The 26,105-nt window shown below is 42.0% G+C and overlaps 1 protein-coding gene, 1 long non-coding RNA gene and 3 other non-coding genes across 6 annotated transcripts in view; 4 read left to right on the top strand and 1 right to left on the bottom strand.

Moving 5' to 3' along the window:
- Window positions 1-952: 952 nt before the first annotated feature.
- trnaf-aaa lies at window positions 953-1,025 on the top strand. The gene has a single exon. It is a non-coding gene; the product is annotated as a tRNA-Phe (tRNA).
- A 1,489-nt stretch (window positions 1,026-2,514) lies between these two features.
- Window positions 2,515-2,587, top strand: trnaf-aaa. Its single transcript has one exon. It is a non-coding gene; the product is annotated as a tRNA-Phe (tRNA).
- A 1,490-nt stretch (window positions 2,588-4,077) lies between these two features.
- Window positions 4,078-4,150, top strand: trnaf-aaa. Its single transcript has one exon. It is a non-coding gene; the product is annotated as a tRNA-Phe (tRNA).
- Window positions 4,151-12,213: 8,063 nt separating this feature from the next.
- The window catches only part of LOC116044766 (potassium voltage-gated channel subfamily H member 8-like), a 31,680-nt gene continuing 17,788 nt past the window's right edge, over window positions 12,214-26,105 (top strand). The window contains exons 1-4 of one of the 2 annotated variants that reach the window (XM_031292230.2): window positions 12,214-12,626; window positions 23,089-23,322; window positions 23,441-23,572; window positions 24,163-24,308. In XM_031292230.2, the coding sequence (XP_031148090.1) occupies window positions 12,551-12,626; window positions 23,089-23,322; window positions 23,441-23,572; window positions 24,163-24,308 (588 nt within the window). In that variant the 5' untranslated portion in view covers window positions 12,214-12,550. The remainder of the gene's footprint in view (window positions 12,627-23,088; window positions 23,323-23,440; window positions 23,573-24,162; window positions 24,309-26,105) is intronic. The other variant, XM_031292229.2, reaches the window with a different exon arrangement.
- LOC118494484 lies at window positions 15,013-25,154 on the bottom strand. Its single transcript, XR_004896640.1, has 3 exons — window positions 25,003-25,154; window positions 16,802-16,810; window positions 15,013-15,023 (listed from the first exon to the last, which is right to left on the bottom strand). It is a non-coding gene; the product is annotated as an uncharacterized LOC118494484 (long non-coding RNA).

Raw genomic sequence — 26,105 nt, 5'->3', positions numbered from 1 at the left:
ATGTTTCACCATTGGTTGTTTGTCTACTAAATGGATGACTGGATGGAGACACTGTCCAGTGGGAGTTGATGACAGAACTTTGTGGCAGTGGTTCTGCCCAATGTGGAAGGACCTCGGAGGAGCTCTGCTGGGCCATTTCTGTCTCTCTCTGCAGCAGCAGGTAACGTTTTGTGTTATTCCCATAAACATGCCCCCAATGGTACGTGGAAAGTTGCTGACTTCTGAAATGAATGTCTTTTTTTCAAGATGTTTTGTCTTCCAGGTAACGGCCACCACATTCTAGGGTTCGTGCTGAAAATAGCTCAGTTGGCAGAGTGTTAAAGCTGAAGGTCTAAAGTCCCTGGTTCAATCCTGGGTTTTGGCAGCATTGAACCAGTTTTTTGGCGACACATGCTTAGAAGTGCTGGTCGGGTTTGTCTCTCTGCAGCAACAATTGAAGTCTTTTGTTTTCCCATGAACATCCCCCTAATGGTATGTGGAAAGTTGCTGTTTTTCTGCAATGTCTGTCATTTTTTTCGAGTGTTTTCTTTTCTGCCTGACAGGCACCAAATTTCACGCTGTTGTGCCGAAATAGCTCAGTTGGGAGAGCGTCAGACTAAAGATCTAAAGGCCTCTGGTTCAATCCTGGTGTTTGGCATCATTGGACCAGTGTTTTAGGAGACACATGGTTAGAAATGCTGGTTGGGTCTGTAACTAAATTCCCTATGAAGTTCGTTGGAACCCATATGTTTTACCGTTGGTTGTTTATTTACGAAATGGATGACTGGACGGAGACACTCTCCACAGGGGGTTGCTGACGGAACTTTGCGGCAGTGGTTCTGGCCGATGTAGAAGGACCTTGGAGCAGCTCTGCTGGGCCATTTCTGTCTCTCTCTGCAGCAGCAGGTAATGTTTTGTGTTATTGGAAGATTTTTTGTCTTCCTGGTAACGGCCACCACATTCAATGGTTTGTGCCAAAATAGCTCAGTTGGGAGAGCGTTAGACTAAAGATCTAAAGGCCTCTGGTTCAATCCCGGATTTCAGCAGACTTGGACCAGCATTTTGGCGACACATGGTTGGAAGTCTCGGTTCGGTTTGTCATTGAATTCCCTATGACGTTCCATTGGAACCCATATGTTTCACCATTGTTTGTTTGTTTACTAAATGGATGACTGGATGGAGACACTGTCCAGTGGGAGTTGATGACAGAACTTTGTGGCAGTGGTTCTGCCCAATGTGGAAGGACCTCGGAGGAGCTCTGCTGGGCCATTTCTGTCTCTCTCTGCAGCAGCAGGTAACGTTTTGTGTTATTGGAAGATTTTTTGTCTTCCTGGTAACAGCCACCACATTCAATGGTTTGTGCCAAAATAGCTCAGTTGGCAGAGTGTTAGACTGAAGGTGTAAAGGTCCCTGGTTCAATCCTGGGTTTTGGCAGCATTGGACCAGTGTTTTGGCGACACATGGTTGGACGTGCTGGTCGGGATTGTCAATGAATTCCCTATGAGTTTCCGTTGAAACCCATATGTTTTACCGTTGGTTGTTTATTTACTAAATGGATGACTGGATGGAGACACTGTCCACAGGGGGTTGATGACGGAACTTTGCGGCAGTGGTTCTGCCCGATGTGGAAGGACCTTGGAGCAGCTCTGCTTGGCCATTTCTGTCTCTCTCTGCAGAAGCAGGTAACATTTTGTGTTATTCCCACGAACATGCCCCCACTGGTATGTGGAAGGTTGCTGACTTCTGAAATGAATGTCATTTTTTCGAGATGTTTTGTCTTCTTGGTAACGGCCACCACATTCAATGGTTTGTGCCAAAATAGCTCAGTTGGCAGAGTGTTAGACTGAAGATCAAAAGGTCCCTGGTTCAATCCTGGGTTTCAGCAGCTTTGGGCTAGTGTTTTGGCGACACATGGTTGGAAGTCCTGGTTCGGTTTATCATTAAATTCCCTATGACGTTCCATTGGAACCCATATGTTTCACCATTGGTTGTTTGTCTACTAAATGGATGACTGGATGGAGACACTGTCCAGTGGGAGTTGATGACAGAACTTTGTGGCAGTGGTTCTGCCCAATGTGGAAGGACCTCGGAGCAGCTCTGCTGGGCCATTTCTGTCTCTCTCTGCAGCAGCAGGTAACGTTTTGTGTTATTCCCACAAACATGCCCCCAATGGTACGTGGAAAGTTGCTGACTTCTGAAATGAATGTCTTTTTTTCAAGATGTTTTGTCTTCCAGGTAACGGCCTCCACATTCTAGGCTTGGTGCTGAAATAGCTCAGTTGGCAGAGTGTTAAGTTGAAGATCTTAAAGTCCCTGGTTCACTCCTGGGTTTTGGCAACATTGAACCAGTTTTTTGGCGACACATGCTTAGAAGTGCTGGTCGGGTTTGTCTCTCTGCAGCAACAATTGAAGTCTTTTGTTTTCCCATGAACATCCCCCTAATAGTATGTGGAAAGTTGCTGTTTTCTGCAGTGTCTGTCATTTTTTTCAAGTGTTTTCTTTTCTGCCTGACAGGCACCAAATTTCATGCTTTTGTGCCGAAATAGCTCAGTTGGGAGAGCGTTAGACTAAAGATCTAAAGGCCTCTGGTTCAATCCCGGGTTTCGGCAGACTTGGACCAGCGTTTTGGCGACACATGGTTGGAAGTCTCGGTTCGGTTTGTCATTGAATTCCCTATGACGTTCCATTGGAACCCATATGTTTCACCATTGGTTGTTTGTTTACTAAATGGATGACTGGATGGAGACACTGTCCAGTGGGAGTTGATGACAGAACTTTGTGGCAGTGGTTCTGCCCAATGTGGAAGGACCTCGGAGGAGCTCTGCTGGGCCATTTCTGTCTCTCTCTGCAGCAGCAGGTAACGTTTTGTGTTATTGGAAGATTTTTTGTCTTCCTGGTAACGGCCACCACATTCAATGGTTTGTGCCAAAATAGCTCAGTTGGCAGAGTGTTAGACTGAAGGTGTAAAGGTCCCTGGTTCAATCCTGGGTTTTGGCAGCATTGGACCAGTGTTTTGGCGACACATGGTTGGAAGTGCTGGTCGGGATTGTCAATGAATTCCCTATGAGTTTCCGTTGAAACCCATATGTTTTACCGTTGGTTGTTTATTTACTAAATGGATGACTGGATGGAGACACTGTCCACAGGGGGTTGATGACGGAACTTTGCGGCAGTGGTTCTGCCCGATGTGGAAGGACCTTGGAGCAGCTCTGCTTGGCCATTTCTGTCTCTCTCTGCAGAAGCAGGTAACATTTTGTGTTATTCCCACGAACATCCCCCCACTGGTATGTGGAAGGTTGCTGACTTCTGAAATGAATGTCATTTTTTCGAGATGTTTTGTCTTCTTGGTAACGGCCACCACTTTCAATGGTTTGTGCCAAAATAGCTCAGTTGGCAGAGTGTTAGACTGAAGATCGAAAGGTCCCTGGTTCAATCCTGGGTTTCAGCAGCTTTGGGCTAGTGTTTTGGCGACACATGGTTGGAAGTCCTGGTTCGGTTTATCATTAAATTCCCTATGACGTTCCATTGGAACCCATATGTTTCACCATTGGTTGTTTGTCTACTAAATGGATGACTGGATGGAGACACTGTCCAGTGGGAGTTGATGACAGAACTTTGTGGCAGTGGTTCTGCCCAATGTGGAAGGACCTTGGAGCAGCTCTGCTGGGCCATTTCTGTCTCTCTCTGCAGCAGCAGGTAACGTTTTGTGTTATTCCCACAAACATGCCCCCAATGGTACGTGGAAAGTTGCTGACTTCTGAAATGAATGTCTTTTTTTCAAGATGTTTTGTCTTCCAGGTAACGGCCTCCACATTCTAGGGTTGGTGCTGAAATAGCTCAGTTGGCAGAGTGTTAAGTTGAAGATCTTAAAGTCCCTGGTTCAATCTTGGGTTTTGCAGCATTGAACCAGTTTTTTGGCGACACATGCTTAGAAGTGCTGGTCGGGTTTGTCTCTCTGCAGCAACAATTGAAGTCTTTTGTTTTCCCATGAACATCCCCCTAATGGTATGTGGAAAGTTGCTGTTTTTCTGCAGTGTCTGTCATTTTTTTCAAGTGTTTTCTTTTCTGCCTGACAGGCACCAAATTTCATCGCTGTTGTGCCGAAATAGCTCAGTTGGGAGAGCGTTAGACTAAAGATCTAAAGGCCTCTGGTTCAATCCCTGGGTTTGGCAGCATTGGACCAGTTTTTGGCGACACATGGTTGGAAGTCTCGGTTGGGTTGTCACTAAATTCCCTATGACGTTCCTTGGAACCCATATGTTTCACCATTGGTTGTTTGTCTACGAAATGGATGACTGGACGGAGACACTGTCCAGGGGGTTGATGACAGAACTTTGCGGCAGTGGTTCTGGCCGATGTGGAAGGACCTCGGAGCAGCTCTGCTGGGCCATTTCTGTCTCTCTCTGCAGCAGCAGGTAACGTTTTGTGTTTTCCCAAAACTGCCCCCAATGGTATGGAAAGTTGCGACTTCTGAAATGATGTCTTTTTTTCAGAGTTTTGTCTTCCAGGTAACGGCCTCCACATTCTAGGGTTGGTGCTGAAATAGCTCAGTTGGGAGAGCGTTAGACTGAAAGATCTAAGGTCCCTGGTTCAATACTGGGTTTCGGCAGACTTGGACCAGCATTTTGGCGACACATGGTTGGAAGTCTCGGTTCGGTTTGTCATTGAATTCCCTATGACGTTCCATTGGAACCCATATGTTTCACCATTGGTTGTTTGTTTACTAAATGGATGACTGGATGGAGACACTGTCCAGTGGGAGTTGATGACAGAACTTTGTGGCAGTGGTTCTGCCCAATGTGGAAGGACCTCGGAGGAGCTCTGCTGGGCCATTTCTGTCTCTCTCTGCAGCAGCAGGTAACGTTTTGTGTTATTGGAAGATTTTTTGTCTTCCTGGTAACGGCCACCACATTCAATGGTTTGTGCCAAAATAGCTCAGTTGGCAGAGTGTTAGACTGAAGGTGTAAAGGTCCCTGGTTCAATCCTGGGTTTTGGCAGCATTGGACCAGTGTTTTGGCGACACATGGTTGGAAGTGCTGGTCGGGATTGTCAATGAATTCCCTATGAGTTTCCGTTGAAACCCATATGTTTTACCGTTGGTTGTTTATTTACTAAATGGATGACTGGATGGAGACACTGTCCACAGGGGGTTGATGACGGAACTTTGCGGCAGTGGTTCTGCCCGATGTGGAAGGACCTTGGAGCAGCTCTGCTTGGCCATTTCTGTCTCTCTCTGCAGAAGCAGGTAACATTTTGTGTTATTCCCACGAACATGCCCCCACTGGTATGTGGAAGGTTGCTGACTTCTGAAATGAATGTCATTTTTTCGAGATGTTTTGTCTTCTTGGTAACGGCCACCACATTCAATGGTTTGTGCCAAAATAGCTCAGTTGGCAGAGTGTTAGACTGAAGATCAAAAGGTCCCTGGTTCAATCCTGGGTTTCAGCAGCTTTGGGCTAGTGTTTTGGCGACACATGGTTGGAAGTCCTGGTTCGGTTTATCATTAAATTCCCTATGACGTTCCATTGGAACCCATATGTTTCACCATTGGTTGTTTGTCTACTAAATGGATGACTGGATGGAGACACTGTCCAGTGGGAGTTGATGACAGAACTTTGTGGCAGTGGTTCTGCCCAATGTGGAAGGACCTCGGAGCAGCTCTGCTGGGCCATTTCTGTCTCTCTCTGCAGCAGCAGGTAACGTTTTGTGTTATTCCCACAAACATGCCCCCAATGGTACGTGGAAAGTTGCTGACTTCTGAAATGAATGTCTTTTTTTCAAGATGTTTTGTCTTCCAGGTAAGGGCCTCCACATTCTAGGGTTGGTGCTGAAATAGCTCAGTTGGCAGAGTGTTAAGTTGAAGATCTTAAAGTCCCTGGTTCAATCTTGGGTTTTGCAGCATTGAACCAGTTTTTTGGCGACACATGCTTAGAAGTGCTGGTCGGGTTTGTCTCTCTGCAGCAACAATTGAAGTCTTTTGTTTTCCCATGAACATCCCCCTAATGGTATGTGGAAAGTTGCTGTTTTTCTGCAATGTCTGTCATTTTTTTCGAGTGTTTTCTTTTCTGCCTGACAGGCACCAAATTTCACGCTGTTGTGCCGAAATAGCTCAGTTGGGAGAGCGTCAGACTAAAGATCTAAAGGCCTCTGGTTCAATCCTGGTGTTTGGCATCATTGGACCAGTGTTTTAGGAGACACATGGTTAGAAATGCTGGTTGGGTCTGTAACTAAATTCCCTATGAAGTTCGTTGGAACCCATATGTTTTACCGTTGGTTGTTTATTTACGAAATGGATGACTGGACGGAGACACTCTCCACAGGGGGTTGCTGACGGAACTTTGCGGCAGTGGTTCTGGCCGATGTAGAAGGACCTTGGAGCAGCTCTGCTGGGCCATTTCTGTCTCTCTCTGCAGCAGCAGGTAACATTTTGTGTTATTCCCACAAACATGCCTCTAATGGTACGTGGAAAGTTGCTGACTTCTGAAATGAATGTCTTTTTTTCAAGATGTTTTGTCTTCCTGGTAACGGCCACCACATTCAATGGTTTGTGCCAAAATAGCTCAGTTGGCAGACTGTTAGACTGAAGATCTAAAGGTTGCTTGTTCAATCCTGGGTTTCAGCAGCATTGGAACAGTGTTTTGGCGACACACGGTTAAAACTGCTGGTCGGGTTTGTCAATAAAATCCCTATGAGGTTCCATTGGAACCCATATGATTCACCATTGGTTGTTTGTTTACTAAATGGATGACTGGATGGAGACACTGTCCACAGGGGGTTGATGACGGAACTTTGCGGCAGTGGTTCTGCCCGATGTGGAAGGACCTTGGAGCAGCTCTGCTTGGCCATTTCTGTCTCTCTCTGCAGAAGCAGGTAACATTTTGTGTTATTCCCACGAACATGCCCCCACTGGTATGTGGAAAGTTGCTGACTTCTGAAATGAATGTCATTTTTTCGAGATGTTTTGTCTTCTTGGTAACGGCCACCACATTCAATGGTTTGTGCCAAAATAGCTCAGTTGGCAGACTGTTAGACTGAAGATCAAAAGGTCCCTGGTTCAATCCTGGGTTTCAGCAGCTTTGGGCTAGTGTTTTGGCGACACATGGTTGGAAGTCCTGGTTCGGTTTATCATTAAATTCCCTATGTAGCAGCTCTGCTTGGCCATTTCTGTCTCTCTCTGCAGAAGCAGGTAACATTTTGTGTTATTCCCACGAACATGCCCCCACTGGTATGTGGAAAGTTGCTGACTTCTGAAATGAATGTCATTTTTTCGAGATGTTGTCTCAATGTGGAAGGAGCTCGGAGCAGCTCTGCCGGGCCGTTTCTGTCTCTCTCTGCAGCAGCAGGTGAAGTTTTTTGTTTTCCCGTTAACAGCCCCCTAATGGTATCTGGAAAGTTGCTGTTTTCATTTTTTCAGGTGTGATGCAGGTCCCCCAAATACGGACACGTATATACATGCCACTTGTTGTCTGTAGCTGGTTGTGCTTTGCATGTGTGCAATTTTGAAACATCCTTAAATTCGGGAATTGTTGTTTGTTTATTCAAAGTCAAAGACAGTCCAAAGTAGAGCAACTTTGCACATTTTTGTGGGTCTGCGGTGTATGTCACATTTTAGCTGCCAAAGCTCCGCTGCTCTCTGTCTCTGGTCCTCATTGTGAGAGGGGGAGTGGCCAGCTGCTATAGCAGCAAAAGCCAATGTGTGCTTCTTTTACCTATATATTTAACGATATCTTTTGCATTTCTTATCCAAACAACGTCAAACTGGCACCACACTTACTCGTGCCCGTAACAAGACACCTGTCAAGTTTGAAATCTATCGGACTAATGGTTCGAGAGATATGCGCATAACACCTAGACAGACAGACGTTCCTGCAATTTATAGATAGTCCACCCAAATCACAAAAATTATATTTTCTTACTTTTTGGTAGTGCTGTGCACCCATTTCAGTTTTACATGTTGAGAGTTTGAGAAATCCAAGATTTTTGCTGAGTATTTTGCGAATGTACTGGTGTGCTCCAGCAATAATACCAATACTATGTATTACATTAGGAGCCTTGCTTTGACCGAGGTGTCGTTGCAGGAAAGAGCAAACTTTTCACACAAACCAAGACCTATTTCCAAAGTCCTATGATTAGTCCCCTCATTTCAGTTCTAAAAAATCACAATATTATTCTGCAATGCATAAGAATATTTTGTTATACAGTCCAACAACTTTGTTTTGTTGAAGATGGATCTAAAGCATTTTGATAGCAAACCCACACCACAAATACTTATCACTTGTCACTTCAATGAGTTACATCAGGCCATCAAACTGGATAAAGCTTGACAACAAATAACAATCAATCAATCCTGACAATCCTATTCTCAGACAGGATGGAGTCTCCCTTTGGGTGCAGCTGGGGGAAGGCAATTTGGTCGGTGCCTTAAAAGTATCTAATTCGGTACCCAGCCCTACTGATAAGGGCATTACAAATCTTAATAACACTTTTGGTTCTGAAAGCAGTTTGACTTATTGAAAAAATCTAATAAAAAAAGTCCCTTAATAGCCTGACAAGTACTGTATTCATGACTAATATGTCTAATAGGCCTTCTAAAACTGATGCAGGTTATATTACATTTTTTAAATTGTAATTAAAAAAAGCATGAACATATTTTAGTAGGCCCTAAGTGACATTTTAGATGGTGATTGCCCGTTATGATACTTTAGATATTGCTTCACTTGCTCTTCATGTCCTGTAGAGGACAGTATTTCCTTACTAACACTACTCAGGCCTCTACTTCAGTGATGGTGAATAGGACCAACATAACATTACATATCTTCTTTTAACATGATGACCAAATTGCAAGAATCCATTTTTTTTTAACTGGCTACTAGTCATTTTTCTCCCTGCCACTGCATTATGACCACCATCACCACCACTCACCCAATCCTCCATTCTTCTTGCATCCCCTCATTTGATTGACAGCATTCTGCTGCAACGGTTTAATGAGGAGTTCACCACTTCACTGGCGGCGGCACTGGCAGGTGTGGACGGCTTAATTTAGAGCTTAGTTTTATCTGCAGACAGTAGCTCTGGGTCGATCTTTCCTACAGTGAGTGTGCTTTGGTAGACGCAGTGATGCGATGCTACACAAGCTTCAATTCATTGTTGACTCAACTGCTTTGTTTTCTCACTTTTTTGACTAATATACGCAGGCTGAAATGGATTACGTGGACTGTTGAAAGAAAGTCATAAATATTCACATGTACATTTATGTAAACTACCAACTTTACTTTCCATAGTCTTGGGTAGTTTAATATATAACAATTCATCATATTTTTACAAGATGATCATGTTGTCTCTGTAAAGTCTTAACCTGAAAAGTAACTATGAACTGCAACTGTCATTTACATGTAGTGGAGGACAAAGTACTAGGGCTGTCAAACGATTAAATTTTCTTAATTGTGATTAATCGTTGAATTAAATCTATTATTTTGCATTTCAGAACTGTTTTTAAGTACATATTAACAATGGAAAGCAATTCTTACCAGTGTATCTTGATTGGGAATCAAATGAATGCAAAGAAAATGACTTTATGAACTTGATTTTAAGATTTGTATTTGTTTATTATATATTTAATCTAGTCACACATTTGAATCTAGAGTCAATATTAGGGTTGGGTATTGTTTGGTTTGGATACCGGTGCTAAAGCGGTGCTTTTAAAACGGTACCGGTGCCTTAACGGTGCCTGAATCGATACTTTTTAAGAAAGTAAAAAAAAAGAAGGGTACTAAACAGTTGGTGACATTAAAGAATGGCTTGTTTATTGCTAAGGCCATATCGTCAAAATTAAATGTTTAATAATAATGTAATCACTATAACAATAACTTATTTCACTAGTAAATAGCTGTTGAATGACAAAAACAACCACCAGATGGGAAAAGGGCATTTAACAACAACATTGAATGCACCACGAGGCTGTAAATTGCCAGTTTCATCGAACGCACCGTTTGTGTTTTTCCGACAATGGCAGCTGCAGATTGTTACATCCCGGTGTCGGAATCCTCTACAGTGAAATACAGACAAACTTTACACCGTTTAGCATTAGCTGTCAGCATTTTAACCGTGTTTAATCCAGCTACTAGCTAGCAGTAGGCTAACGTTACCTGCTGTTGAGTGTAGTGTTGACCAAGGGGGTAAGCTTCGCTTCAGAGCTCGAATCTCCTATGGCGCCATTTTGATGCTACAAAGCGATCACCCAACGTTAGCATCCCATTGACTGCCATTCATTTTGGCTTCACTTTGACAGCGAATAACTTTACATTTGAAGCATTTAAAGACTTTATTTGTCCATTGTTTATTTCTAAAGAAACACGACAATGTATACAAGGCTCCATTACCTTGTATCTCACGTTATGGCTCTGTAGTATACGTTTTTGTAAAAATAGGCTAACGATTGTGTCATAACCACGCGACTTACTGTCGCATAGTAGAGGAATTACCGTATAGTACAGGAGAAGCTCGCAGGCAGTTTAGACTTACATTAGCTGTTTAAGTTTAATTGCTAATGTTAACTAGCATTTTAGTTAGCAATAATTAGCCTGTGCCTATGTTATCTCCTTACATATACCTACGCTCTCCATCTCTGCAAGATTGGGAATGATTGAGATTTCTCTTGGCACAGCTACCAGAAGACTTCCAACTTTCAGACAGGTTGCTCACGTCACATTTACGTTGTTTCTCTCAGTTGGAGGCTGCGCAGTAACGCTCAGCGCTCACCGGAAAAGTGCTTCTAAAGGCCTTCACTGGTCTCCGTCCAGAGCAACGGGATCTGTTGGTCCATTCTTATATACAGACTAGCGTCATGTGCAGCGATGTTTGCCTGTAACGTCTGTTTCAGAGCATCAGAGAGAAGTGCAGGCATATCAGTAGCACCAGAATGAGGCACCGAAATCTTGCTATTCCTGCAGCAGCAGGATGTGTTACAAGGACGCAAAGCCGAGTCAAGTGAAAATAAATTAATAAATGGCGGCATGCAATTAATACCATTAAAAAAAATGTACGCATTATGATCGGCCCTTAATCGCATCGCGATTAACGCGGTAATGCTGACAGCCCTACAAAGTAGGACATTGAAGAAAAGGTATACTTACTTTCCACCACTGGGACCGTTGGGGGAATCCTGATGCAACCCTAGGGCAACCGAGTGTGAACACGTCTAGAAAAAAAGTAGCTCAGGATTTTCAGTTTGGAAATAAATAAAGTGTTTTTCTATCCAATTTGTTGTGCTTGAATAACTCCTGGAGGCTTGAAGCGACGAGTTTACTACGAGTTAACTAACAGATCCAATTGCCAAGTGCACATGGAGCTTTTATAAGTTATGAAAGGATAGAACAGTGTGTGTTAAATGTAATGACAGTGGGAACAAACGCCGCAAACAGATTACCTGTAACAAACAGCATGCTGGGATGCTTTGAGATAAGATGAGATATACTTGTCCCCTTAGGGAAACTTTTCTTGAGCTCAGCATCACTGCATCACAGAACACAGCAGCATCCTTACAACAATACATTTTTACAACTGGTACTGGTTTTGGTTTTCTATTTACAGGTGTGGGGAAATGAACACTTTCAGGACTTTATAAGCCTATGCAAGATGCCACAAACAGGAGCAATTAGACACAGAGCATCTATTGATTGGAGGGGGTGCATTCTCTTTAAAGTCTACCCATCCATCCATCCATCCATCCATCCATCCATCCATCCATCCATGCATCCATTATCTATATCAGCCTTCCCAGCTCACATTGATGAGAGATGGCTACATCTGATAGGTCTCCAGTCTTTCAGAGGGCTGTAAGAAAAAGCACATGTGAACACATTTCACATGTTTATCACATGTTTGTTTTTTATCAATTTACATGTGAATGAATTAATGAATGAATTAATCACAATATTCATTATAATAATTCCACAGAGACATGTTTTACTTATCGTTTGTCCATCCTGACCCAATTATTCATTTTGCAGCTCCAAGTGTGAAACATGGCAGACAGTGCTGGAGACAATAAACCACTTTCATTTAAATAGGCATCCATGACAACATGAAAGGATGAGAGGTGAGAGAGAGAGAGAGAGAGAGAGAGAGAGAGAGAGAGAGAGAGAGAGAGAGAGAGAGAGAGAGAGAGAGAGACAGACAGACAGACAGACAGAAAGACAGAGAGAGAGAGAGATTGGTGCGCTGGTAGAGGAAAGAGAAAAGAGAGAGGGAAAGGGGAGAGGGGGATTGCAATGCAGTACACCCGTGCGTAAATGTGACCATCCTCGCCGTGGTCCCTCCATCCCTCTGTCCTCTCCCCTCCAGCCTCCAGCGGCTTCTCTCTACTCCTCTTAACTGGGATCACCAGCTCGGTGGTCGGTGGTCAGATTTGGACCGTGGAGTCCCGGGTGTCTCGGCTCGGCGCCCTCCTTCAGGGGTTAGGAGGAGCGCCGGGGACCTCGTCCAGGTTCTTGCCGGGTTTCGTGGCCACCGCCGGCGAGAGCCAAGGCTCTGAGCGGCGTGAGAGACGCGGCTCGAGCTCGACCCGCTCTCGGATGCCAGTGATGCGGGGTCTGATCGCGCCTCAAAACACCTTCTTGGATACCATAGCCACTCGTTTCGATGGGACCCGTAAGTACTTTTGAATAATCCCTTAATGTCATGGTGCGCAATGGATTTCAGCAGCAGTTTCTTTTTTATGTGAATTGTTCACTCAGAACAATTTTAAAAATACAAACTCCTCCAAAGTGCTTAAAGAGGATTAAGGACACTTGAAATCATGTTGATACTCTGACTGATGAATGAATTTATGATCAATGAAAGCACAGACTAATGTTTAACATATTAAAAATGTATTGAAGCAAACGCCATACGAGCATCCACTTCAAGATGAATTAATCACGGGTCCTTACAGATCGGATGCAGAAAATTATAGACATTATAGTGTGGACAAAAATGCAGATGGTGTGAGGTCAGACGGATTTGATTTGATTTGACATTAAATTAACTGATCATTTACCCTTAATCTAAATAGTTGAACCTCTATACCATTTGAATGTAAAAAAAAAAAAAATCTCCAAAAACTAGGCCTATAATATTTAATGCTATGAGTCAGTGTATCAATTACCATTCAAAGGCATTGGTTTGAGTTGCAACTGAGGAATCAATACAAAAAGTGCACAGTCTTGTCTTGGCCAGATTAACCTGCAGGGTCTCCCAAATTTGCTGCAGGGCCCCTGTCCCCCCCACTACTCCCAGATGTTGTGCATATATATTGCGTTTTTCATGCTGGGTACCTATTTTTACTGTGTGGTAATGTGATTAAATACAGTACATTCATATAGGAATCTGCACAATATAAGCATAAAACTTACTTACTAATGAAGGGCCTGAAATTAGAAGCAGGGGCCCTTTTTCAAGACTGGCCCTCAAGATCAGGCAATAAATAAGGACCCACCTTAAGGCCCTTATCATGTCAGCTGACACTGCGCTTTAGTGTTTTCCCAAGCATATTTTAAATTAAATTAGCACAGACTAGTTTTTTTTTAATTTACAGTTTTTTCCAACTGCTTACACACGTTTTCAAAACTATGTCTCCTTTTTTCAAAACTCTACACACAATTCCCAAAACTGCACACACAAAATGCAAAATGCCTCACATCTCCTTCACAATGAAACTCTGCATTCTAAATACCATAAACACATCTCAAAATGAAGCATTTGCATCAAATGGCAAACACTTTTTTCATAATAGTAAACTTTTGGATATACCATGTACACACTGTTGTTCTAAATCTAAAGCTCTTTTGTCTTTCATAGGCCTATATCTACATTTACAATGTTCTAGAGTGAAAGTTATCTGCTAAGAGTGGTTGAAAAGTGCACTGTAAAAAACAATGTAATGTTACAGTAAAACAGAAAATATTTATTGGACAAAACATTACGTTTGTAAGAGTAGCACAGTGTTGTATACAGCAGCATGAAACAAGAAAACAAAACTACAAACATATGTAAACCAAAGGTATCATTTTTAGAATAAAGAATATGTGTGTGTGTGTGTGTGTATGTGTGTGTGTGTGTTGTGTGTGTTTGTGCGTGCTTGTGTGTCGTGGTGAAATAGTCCTTAGATAGTTACATGCAATATGGACGCCATTGTAAAGCTACTCAAGATGGGCTTTTCTCATGGTCAATCCGTGGTTGATCACATGATGAATAAGTGTAGCCCTGATCTCATCAGAGATGGCTCTCCTTCCTCTTCTTCCCTCCCCCTCTTCCTCCTCCTCCTCCTCCTCCTCCTCGTTGTCGTCCCCTGTCTGTCCCTCCTCCTCCCCTTGCTCTCTGTCTATTGTTGGCCTCCATTGTTCAAAACAGGTAATCTGACCTATGACCTATGTATAGGCCTATACTAAAGCAGTGATTGGTTAGTGTTCAGTTATGACATAATGTGTTTGCACATGTGAGGAGTGTGTGTGTGTGCGTGCCCTGGTAAATAAGTGTAGCATTTTGATTGGTTGTGTTTAGAAAAGGAAAGCAAGTCACTTCCTGTTAGATCTTTGTGTCTTAGGTAGAGAGTGTGTGTAGTGTTTTGAAAAAAGTGTTTTATGCAATTGAAAACTGAGTAAATGGCTGAGAAATAGCTTATGGTTTTGGAGATTTGCTGTGTAATTTTGCACTTTGAGTGAGAGGTTTCAAAAATCGTGTGACATGAAAAGATTTTGTGTGTAAGCAGTTGAAAAAAACTGTAAAGTAGGCTATATGAATACATCGGCTACCAAAGACAACATAGATAATTCATAAAGTAGAAGTGGCACCTGAACTACTTTACAAAATATCTGACATTCAGTTGTTTAATGAAAACCATCACAATAACACATATTCCTGCATAATTGTGTGTGCAGCACTGTGACAGTTTGACAGACTCTTATCCAACCTACTGTACATGTATACTGTAATTATTATTCACCTGTTTTCACACACAATTCATTACAAAACCTTACACATCAGTCTGTGAATTGAGCCCATGTAAACCTACACAGAAATCGCTGTCAGTCAATATGCAAACTGCAGTTATTATAGCTTAACACGGTTGCATAACACAGTCCCGAAGGCACAAACTAACAGGCAGGGCTGAGCAGCAGATAGAATGTGTGGATGAAGGAAATACGAGGAATCAGAGTGGGATCTGTCTCCTTTCTGAAACAGAGCTGCGTGTGCTCCGTCACCTACAGTGGCGTCTGGAGGTATTTGATGTGTCCTGTGTGTCCCCTGAAGACAATGTTTCGTGAGATAGCTTTAATTCAATTTTAATTTTTCATTCGTTGTCAACAGTGGTCAGCTCTACTCTAATCTGAAAGTGGACCAGATTGCACTTCCCTGTATCTGATCGGAAGCCTGGCAGCTTCGGTGTGCAGGCTGGCTGCAGGAGATCCATTAGACACAGTTCAATTCAATTCAATTCAATTTTATTTATAGTATCAAATCATTACAAGAGTTATCTCAAGACACTTTACAGATAGAGTAGGTCTAGACCACACTCTATAATTTACAAAGACCCAACAATTCCAGTAATTACCCCAGGAGCAAGCATTTAGTGCGACAGTGGCGAGGAAAAACTCCCTTTTAGGGAGAAACCTGGGACAGACCCAGGCTCTTGGTAGGCGGTGTCTGACGGTGCCGGTTGGGGTTGCAATAATAGTCACAATAAAGATAATGGAACTATGACTAGAACTAGTAGATGTAGTAGTTCATGGTGCAGCAGGGCACTGCAGGGCGTTACAGGGTGTAGCAGGACGTAGCAGGACGTAGCAGGGCACTGCAGAGCGTAGCAGGGTGTAGCAGGGCATAGCAGGACGTAGCAGGACGTAGCAGGGCGTAGCAGGGCGTAGCAGGACGTAGCAGAGCACTGCAGAGCGTAGCAGGGTGTAGCAGGGCATAGCAGGACGTAGCAGGACGTAGCAGGGCGTAGCAGGACGTAGCAGAGCACTGCAGAGCGTAGCAGGGCATAGCAGGACGTAGCAGGACGTAGCAGGACGTAGCAGGGCGTAGCAGGACGTAGCAGGGCACTGCAGAGCGTAGCAGGACGTAGCAGAGCACTGCAGAGCGTAGCAGGGTGTAGCAGGGCCTAGCAGGGCCTATCAGGGCCTAGCAGGGCCTAGCAGGGCCTAGCTGGGCGCAGAGCAGGACCACGGCGACAGCTGCAACCATGATTTAGGTGCCACCCTAATCCAAGGAAAACTGCTGGGCGAAAAAAACACAGGACTCTCTTGGTTGAGCAGGGATTGAAGACTTGAGGAGTTTTTCTCCTTTTGCTTCACAAAGTAATAGTCATCTCACCTGAGAACTGCCCAGAGAATAATGATTAACATAGCCAACAAATAAACTTTTGTTTAAAATACTGTCCGCTCCTTGGCTTTGCCTTCGTATTCTGTCCATGAAAATCACAAACACGACTTGAGTTTCTACTGAGAATGGCTGGTCATAATAAGATCAAATGTCACAGAGTAGCAGCCCCCACACTCTATATTCCCGGAGCACCCATTCCCAGAGGGACACGGTGCACAAAGCACATATGGATAACTCCCACAGGCCCTCCAGTGTGTGTCCTTGCAAGCCTAAGAAGATAGCTGGTCCACCGTTTCACAACCAGGATTGAATACACATTTCCCCTCTTGACTCTGATGTTTGACAATCAGTCGGCTCCTCCTTTCCAGCAGCTCACCAACAGAGACCACTATCAGTGTTCCTCTTGCTCACAGATCACAGCAGTTTTAGATCTTAATGAACCCTAATTACGCATAAGCACATACTGTAATATACTCATGTCTGTTTGTATAAAAGGATAATTTAATCTGAACCAAAAGACGGTGAATGGATGAAACTTTTGCTGGTTATAGAGAGATGAATGCCCAGCACTTCCTCATGCTTGGTGTGAGAAAATAAAGTCTGGATGCTCATGTTGAGCTCTTCATTCATGATCACACTGTTGTGGTGAAATACACAGCGGGGAAATTTTAATGAGGAGCTTTTCCAACCAAATAACTGTAGAGCTGGTAGTTGATATGAGATAAAAAAGACTAAAACACAGCATGCAAAATGGACTGGGAAATACTGTGATTGTGATGCTATTAAATCATCATACTAATGACTCAAAACAATAGCAGGAAAAACAGTGCAAGTTGAGAAATGCCAAGTCCGAAGCACCGAGGGCGGCACTTTGAGTCTCACTGTGACCAAACCTTTGTTTTTGATTTGTCATTGTGTACACTTAATAACAGAATACTGATACCGAGCATGTTCGTTGTGACTGTTCTCAAGTACTAAAAACCAGCAGAGCAGAAAAGGATTTTCAGGACTGATGCTGGGATCTTCCATCTTTGCCATACAACATTAATGCAGCACAATAACCAAGGAGACTCCAGGGAAATCTTTCTAGTTTTTCCCCCTTTTTTTCCCCCTGACATTGCGGTAGAAAGCTTCAGTTGGAGATCATTTTTAACCCAGAGATATCTCAATGCACGACATACATATTTATAGGAAGAGATTTTAATTAAATCACTTCGGCCCAGAAGATGAAGCTTAGCTATGGCTGCAACTAAAGGGCTTAAATGCAGATACAGAAGAGCACAAATGAATGCCAGCTTAATACATATCAAGATATGTAAGTATATTATTTGTTAGTATAGTAGTTTTGGGCCATACATCTTCTCTAGTAAGAAAAAAAAGTCTATAGAAGTGAGCGAAAATGAGACAGGGGAGTGACTTCAGAGTGACAGATTTTTGTGTGTGTCTTATCAGAAGAGTTCTGGCACAAAGCTGTGGGCTATAAGTTTTGAAGATAATGCAGAGTGAAAATGTGTTTTTAGTCCAGGTTTAGGAAACACATAAGAGAGGTGGTTTAACAAATAACCCTGCATGCAGGAATCATCCAGCCATCAGTGCTCATCTCCTTTTTTCCCACACTCTTACTTTGAAATGTCATGTTTTTTTCTCAGCCATCCTCTATTTATGTGATGTTATAAATGGATCATAGATGACTAGTATTGAATAAATAAATCATTTTTAAGAAATAAATATTTTAGCTTGTTAGCATACTGACATTAGCATTACCATATACCAACAACATACCCCAGAGGACTTTTTGAAACATTACAAGTACAGAATGTTGCTGTGCACACAGTTTTCAATATACAGTATTTTGATATTTTGAACCCTGTGTCTTTAGTGCCATAAACAAACATGTGTGGAATGTGTGTGTGTGTGTGTGTGTTTGGCTTACATTGTGTGCACGGTGGTGAATGTACAGTATTATGGCGGGCTGTCGCTGTCAGTGTTATCAGCACCAGGGTTTATAGGGGTTCCCTAAGCTGCTCAGGGGCTGAGTCTGAGTGGTTTTGTAGTTTCAGCTCACATGTTATTACACCTAGATTGCAGTGTGGATGTGACAGGCCTGCCTTGCGCCTGGGGAATGTGCAGAAAATGAGTACAAGTGAGGAAAATAAGAACACGGCATAAAGCAAGAGTATAGAAGGAAAATTATGGAGCACAGGAACTCTAAACAAGATCACGTCTTTGGGAGGGAAATGTTCATGTTTCCCTCCCAAAGACTCTTGCTTTATGCCATGTTCTTATTTTCCTTACTAATATATATACATATATACATATGAACACTGCAACCTTGTACACAGTGTGGAAGCAAAAAACATTGCACATCCAGGTGCAAAAGATACACTGCTGCGTCCCTCATATTTTATTGATATTTAAAGTGCAGTAATGATGTAATCCTGTGCTGTGGTCATAAGAACATACTTCATTTTGTAGTTATATTCTAATTAGTATACAGTATATGCTATTCTCCATGACCACAAAATATCCACATACTGTGCTTGAAAAATAGCAATAGAAAAATGTCCACTACGATGGCAACAAATAGTAATGGATGCATGGCGGAGATTGTACAGGTTTTTGTAAATCAGCATATGATTTCATTCTGCAGCTTCTGTGTTGACTGAAATGACATTTGCAAACAGATGAGTCACTGGCTATTGACTGGTTACGGCAAAAGACAACAAAAGAAGCCCCCCCCCCTCCTAGAAGTCAGCTAACGTTAAACACAATGCCATGCTGAACAATGAAGTGAAACAGTCATATGCTGTTTCAGCATGACAATGTTTCCCGTGCACAAAGCCAGGTCCATAAAGAAATGATGTGGAAGATCTTCACTGGCCCGAGCAGTGATCTGACCTCAACCCCATCCAACACAATCATGCGGCTGATGGAATGCAAAAAATACCTAAAGCAAGGTTCCAAAATGTTTTAGAAAGCTTTCATCTAAGAGTGAAGGCAGCATACTAATGCCCATGGTCTTGGAATAACATCTTTAACAATGGCATCTGAGATTGGTTCCTTTTCTTCTGAAAGCTTCAATGTAAGAGCACCAGCAAAAAGCTTGCCTAATGAACTAACATATACACAATGTGCTCACTGCTCTTTATTATTAATATATTCCTATATTGTAGCAGGTATTCATCTCAAAAGTGCAACCCTTTTTTTCTCCTTTTTACTGGGAGAAGGGATTCATGAAATCCTATTATATCCTGTCACACTCAAAATCGCCGGCTACATTATTCTTATGTTCAGACTCGTGCAGCCTCCCTCCCCTGCTGCCACACACACAGTCAACACCACTGCTGCTGTTGTCACCACAAATCCATCTGGCTGTATGTATGAGTAACACGGCCTAACTCGTGTTGCAGCTCTAGTCCCACAGTGCTCTATTGTTGTTCCCACAGTTCTTGTTCTCATAAGCAGCAAAAAGTAGCTGCAAAAAATTCTGACATACATCTCACTGTGAACATATGACACTTTAATAGAGCCGCACAATAATCCTTTAAAAGGCCTTTTTTTTCTCCAGCAAAAATAATGCAAAAATAGCTAGTTCACTTTTTTTGTTAAGAGTTTTTTTTAAGATAAATTTAATTTTTAAGATAAATATGAAGCTACAGCTAGGAGATGGCTAGTTTAGCTTACCACAAAGACTGTACTATTACTGCAAATGTGCAAATTACATGTAGCTAACCTGTGCTTCAAATTGTGGCTGTCAAGCTCCACCCACTGAGGTTCACCTTGACCAATGAGATTACTTCTGCCTCAGCCTTTAATTGCAATCTGAATGTGTATACATCTGAAGTTCCTCCTCGGCTTTAATGCCAATGTATCACTCTAAACACAACAGATGTTGCAGGACATAATTCTGTCAGTTGTATTACTGTGATTCATAATGTGTTTGTTCTTCTTGTCTGAGTGGTGCTTTGATGAGGTTTGGCAGGAGCGTTTACACCAAACACGCTTTATTATTACATAAATTATAACAGTTCATTGTCCCTGGTTCATCATCATGCAATCTCACTTTCTCCGTGTCTCAGTTAATGCATCTCTCACTCTGTCTAGCTCTCTCATTCAATCATGTACTCGCCTGTTTTCTCTCTCTCGTCCTTTATTGCTCACATTCTGCAAACCGAGTGCTCCAGTCTCGCAGACTCGTTTATGTATGGACTTTAATCATCTCAGTGGAATGAAGGTCTTGGCTGTGTGAGTCCCTTGTCATACCTTATTGAGTTTCATAATGAATAATTCAAGATTGTCCCCGTAACTTAGACCATTTGTCAGAGCTCCTGCTTATATCACATTCTGGCAATCTAACAGACAGTATGCTTACATGCATGCTTTTACTTCTGCTGCACAGACCAACTTCTCCACAGGAATCATTTAACATCATCTTATATTGGGGGGATATAGTCATTATACAGTTATTATTGAGCTATTATAAGAAATAATGTAGTTTTCTTTATTTACTCCAGTCATCAGGAAAAAGTATAGTCACAAAAAAGGGGTGGTCCTGAAGCTTGGTGATGTAGTTTTGAAGTTAACAAAACTTATTCAAAAAGTAAGTAGGAAATGAACACAGGGCAGTTTGGTGCTTTGAGGTACCTGGCAGATACTGTATATCACAATTATATGTTACATGAGCACTCATGAGAGGGTCATATTGATTGTGATAGGCAAGATCCCAATGTCCCACTGGTTTTAATCTTTCTGTCTTGCAAAGTTAATTCCTTAAAATTATGTTAACTATTGCCCGAGGCTGTGAACACGCAGAAATTACTTTCACAATCTGGCATGAGCCTTACAGAATTGTGAAGTCAAATGTTAATAGAAGATGGAAATATTGTGGAGGGCATAAAGGTAGAGAGAGGTGGGGAAGACGCATGAGACAACCAAAAGAGAAAGAAAAGATGATTTGAAGAGAACAATAGCAGAAGATGAGAAAGAGAAGATGAGGTGACTATCATTGAAAAACAGCAAGCATGTAAAATTCTCCCTGAGGAGACGCTCTTCAAAGTGAGCAGAATTACTCCGAAGCCTTTCGATGTGCAGAGGAGAACATAAAGCCAGAATGAACGCAGTGGGGGGGGCAAAGAGAGCCGTGCATGACATTTTAATTGTGTTTTCTTTGAATTAGGATGACATCTTAGTGAATTTGTAGGTGATGACCTTGCGTGAATGTGATTGGACGTGCAACAACACTGTTTTCCGTCTTGAAAGGGTCTGCTCACAACTGCAATATAATCACCCTGCTGTCTTAGTAATAATATAAACTATAAATAATAAGAATTATGATTAAACCGCTTTCTTTCCACCAATCACAGTGATAGGTCAGCATGTAGGCGTATGTGGTGTTTTGGTAATTGATGAGGTGGGTGTACTAGATGAGTAGGTTATCGAGGAGGAAGTGGGTCTTGTTCCAATGGCTTTTTTTCTAGGGAAACAAAAGGTGTATACCCTGTTAACCAGCGTAAAACTTCCACTACAGCAACAGCCATTGGCTAAAAAACCCAGAGGAAAAAGTAATGTAAGTACCCAATTCAATATACTTGTTGCTGTTAGCAAATGGTAATGTAAGATTAGATTTTTATTTTATGAAGATTTATTTAGTGGATTGCCTAATTTAGTTAATTTAGATCAGGAACTACATAATATGGTGGACTAATGCCTTGCTTGGTTGAGATTGGCGATCTGCGGAGTGATATAATGTAAAACAGTGAGGTGATGTATCGTGTCTTGCTTGTTGTTGTAAGTGTTCACTTGCACTAGAATGTAGTGCCACCATCCGGCCAACATTTAAACCAATCTAATACTTTGGTTTATGGTCAAAATACCTTTAGTACTAACGTATTTAATTCTTGTTAGCCTCAGTTATACCTTTGCACTGATAATGTTAGCATGCTAACACGCTAAACTAACTGAGAAAGAGGTAAACATGTGATATACCTGCTAATTAAAAATCAGTAGCATTGTCATTGTGAGCATGTTAGCATGCTGACTTTAGCATTTAGCTATTTTAGCATGCGAGACTAAGTACAGTCCAGCGAGCTGCTAGCATGGCAGTAGCTACTCTTGTTTTCAACTCAGAGTTTCTCTCATCTGAATTTTAACAGCTAGTCAATAAGAGGACATTGTTTGCGGGGGTTTTAGTGAGTAAACTGACCTAAAAAAAGTGACAAAAATATTGTAAGAGTCTGAAAAGTTCAAAAAAGACGATGTTGTGCACATCCATGTAGTTGCTGGTGCGGGACAAAAAAAGATGATGTTCAAAAAAGGTAAACTTCCTCAGGAAGGCCGAATTGTTGGCCGAAACGTTATGTGCCTTATTTGCACTATTAAAGTATATTTTCCCGGAGCATTAAGCTGTTGTGCGGACTTTACCTTCTTTGAAGGTTCTAAAAATGACAGGTTCAAATTGTGCCTTTGTGAACCAACATTTGGTCCCAGAAGAAGATTTTAGTTGATTTGAACTACTCTCTAGTGACATTAAATTTAGCAAAAGAAGAGACGCCATTTAAAATGTCTGCTTGGTTTGATTTGTTATATGTTCATGTTTCTTGACTGAGACCCTTCTAAAACATCAAGGATCTCTTGAGCTCCCACTTTAATTGAAGTGATGGATGCTTGTGCACAGACTGATCACCATCTTCCCTATTCTGTTTCTCCTTTCCCTTGCTGTCCCTGTTACCTTCCCCTGTTTCCTCCCAACCAGACAGTAACTTTGTCCTGGGGAACGCCCAAGTCCAGTCTCTCTATCCCATAGTCTACTGCTCCGATGGGTTCTGTGAACTGACCGGCTTCGCCCGCGGTGAGCTGATGCAGAAGAGCTGCATGTGTCACTTCCTGTATGGTAGCGAGACCAGCGACCCCCTCACCTCACAGATGCAGAAAGCTCTGGATGAACAACGGGAGTTCAAGACTGAGATCATTCTGTACAAGAAGAGTGGTAAGCCAGCAGACGGCTGGAGGATATTGTCAAGTTTAATCATGTTTGATACTGGCAGTGTCAGTCAAAAATATTTTCTAATTGAGGCTGTACAATTCCAATTTCTTGTCTTTAACAGGCTCCAAGTTCCGGTGTCTGCTGGATATCGTGCCCATAAAGAACGAGAAGAGTGAAGTGGTTATGTTCCTGGTCTCACATAAGGATGTCACAGAAAATAAGGACGTGGACCATGACAATGAATCTGACATTGGTAAGAGACAGCATGAAAAAGAATGAGGCAGTTTACAATTACCACTATAATTCACATGAAATTATCCAAAAGTGGGTTGCAGCTGGGGCACAAATCAGCAGACTTTTTCAATTTAATTTATTTATAGTATCAAATCATAACGAGTCATCTCAAGACACTTTACAGAGTAGGTCTAGACCACACTATAATTTACAAAGACCCAACAATTCCAGTAATCCCCCCCCCCCCCAAGATCAAGCATTTAGTGCGACAGTGGCGAGGAAAAACTTCCTTTTAGGGAGAAACCTCAGACAGACCCAGGCTCTTGGTAGGCGGTGTCTGACAGTGCTGGTTGGGGGTGTGATGAACAGTGGCAATAATAGTCACAATAAAGATAATGGAACTATGACTAGAAGTAGTTGTAGTTCATGGCGTAGCAGGACATTGCAGGGTGTATGATCTGTGATATGACAGGAGTTTGAGAGCAGTCACCAAGTATAAAACTTCTTATACCTTGGTAAATAAATTTCTAGATCCAACTTTGGGAACCACAGGTTTGTACAATGGCAGTTCCTGCCACTATGTCTCTTTAGTTGTGTCCTTGTCTTCAGATAAGGAAACCGGCCTGGAGATCCGCCCCATCAGCCGCCCTGCAGGCTTCAACATGGAGCGCCGCCGCAGTCGGGCAGTCCTCTACCAGCTGTCTGGACACCTACAGAAACAGGACAAAACCAAGACCAAGCTGAAGATCAACAATGTGAGACATGTCCTATATACCTTCCGTCACAGTTAGGATTTGACCTACTGCATTTGTTTAGATATTTTCCTTTTTACTTTTGATTACAATGACCCCCATGGCAAATAATGAAGGGCCAGCAGATTCATCTTACAGACTTGCTTTTGCTGAAAGAAAACTCTTGTCAAGTACTGTGTTAAAGCCCAACTCTCGCTCCATATGAGGCTCCTTTTTCAACTACGCGGTCAATATTGACTTTCAATAACGACAAGAAATAATCTGTGCATTTATATGAAACTAAGCTTTAGGAGCTTTCCATCTTTATTCTCCCTGTTATGTTGCATCAGAAATCAATTGTTTGACTGATAAAATGGCTGCGGCCAGAAACAAAAGACCTACGGTGAGTTGTTCAAAACCTTTTAGTAAACTCTGGGTACACAAACAATGTTATCAATGCTTTCGTTAAGGTGTAGAGCCCCTAGTGATACTTGGAGCAGAGTCTCATGTTGTGTCGAGCTTTCTCAGCATTTTAAAAATGGCTATTTTGAGGCTAGCATAAAAGTGCCCCTAGCACTCCCATTCAAAAGGCCATTTGACTGAAAAACGAGAATACAGTAAATCTTAAGAGGCGCTTCAGTCCTAAATAGGCTTTTAAACGAAAGTTTGACTCCGGTACATTCATAAAAAGACCCTAGGTTGCATTTTGGCGAGTTACACTTTAAGGAGGGTTCCGTTTTAGAGGTTGATTGCCATCGTCATGGGGCATCAGTCAGAATGCATGATTAAGCCACAGAGAAGTTCAGTCCATTCAATGAAGATTTATTCAACAAAAAGGTGGTGAGGCAAATGATAAAACAACAGAACAGACATGGGTTGGAGAATCTGGGAAGAAAAAGAAATTAGAACTTAAAGTCAATATTCTAACATGTTCATCATAAAGTAACTAGATAAGTAAAGCTAGCATTCAAATATCAAACCGGTCAAGAAATAAGGTGCAAAATAAAACTCATCTTACCAGCTGCCGCCCCACGTGAAGGTGTAGAAAAGCCTGACTGAGCGGGAGTGCAGTCTTTAAATAAGGAGTGAACAGGTGAACTCAATCAGGTAATTAGGGTGGAAACAAAAGCCAATCAGTGGTGAAGACAGGAGAGGAAAGGAAGTGAGGTACAGGAAGTGAGGTAGGTGTGGAAAGCAAGTGTCAAAATAAGATAAAAAAAATAGGAATCTTTAGTACAACTGTTTTCAAGGACTTCATTTGCAACACAACTTGATTTGCATACATTTTTAAATGAATAAGATGAAAATTTGTCAATTAAAGCAACGGGGGGCGGAGACAAAACGTGCCCTCGCAGTGTGATCTTAATGACCCAGGACCGGATTTGAAATGATTGTGGGGCCAGCTGTTCAGGTATCATGGTTAACACAGGTTTAATCTTTGGCATAAGGAACATGTTAAGTTGATGCTCAGTTAAACATCAGAGAGTAGGGATGTAACGATACACTCAAATCACGATTCGATACCATTCAAGATTTTAACATCACAATACGATTTTCTCAGGATTTCTTTAACGGAATGAGCTGCAGACAGATGACTGAAAAATAGTCCTTTTTTATAAACAACATATGTGTACTCTAAAAAACAAATTGCAACTGATATTGTATTTTATCTTAAATAACAAAAATTGAATGAAAAAAATTATAATTAGATAAAAAAGTAAAAAAAAATCTCACATCAAAATTACTACATAAATAGAAAACAGTCAAACAAGTGAAATCATGAGTAGATTACGCCCTAGGCCATTTAAATTATTTCTTTTT

The sequence above is a fragment of the Sander lucioperca genome, chromosome 24 (assembly GCF_008315115.2).
Source record: "Sander lucioperca isolate FBNREF2018 chromosome 24, SLUC_FBN_1.2, whole genome shotgun sequence".
Classification (NCBI taxonomy): Eukaryota; Metazoa; Chordata; class Actinopteri; order Perciformes; family Percidae; genus Sander; species Sander lucioperca.
The sequence above is the reverse complement of the archived record's forward strand: the minus strand, read 5'-3'. Positions and strand labels throughout refer to the sequence as shown.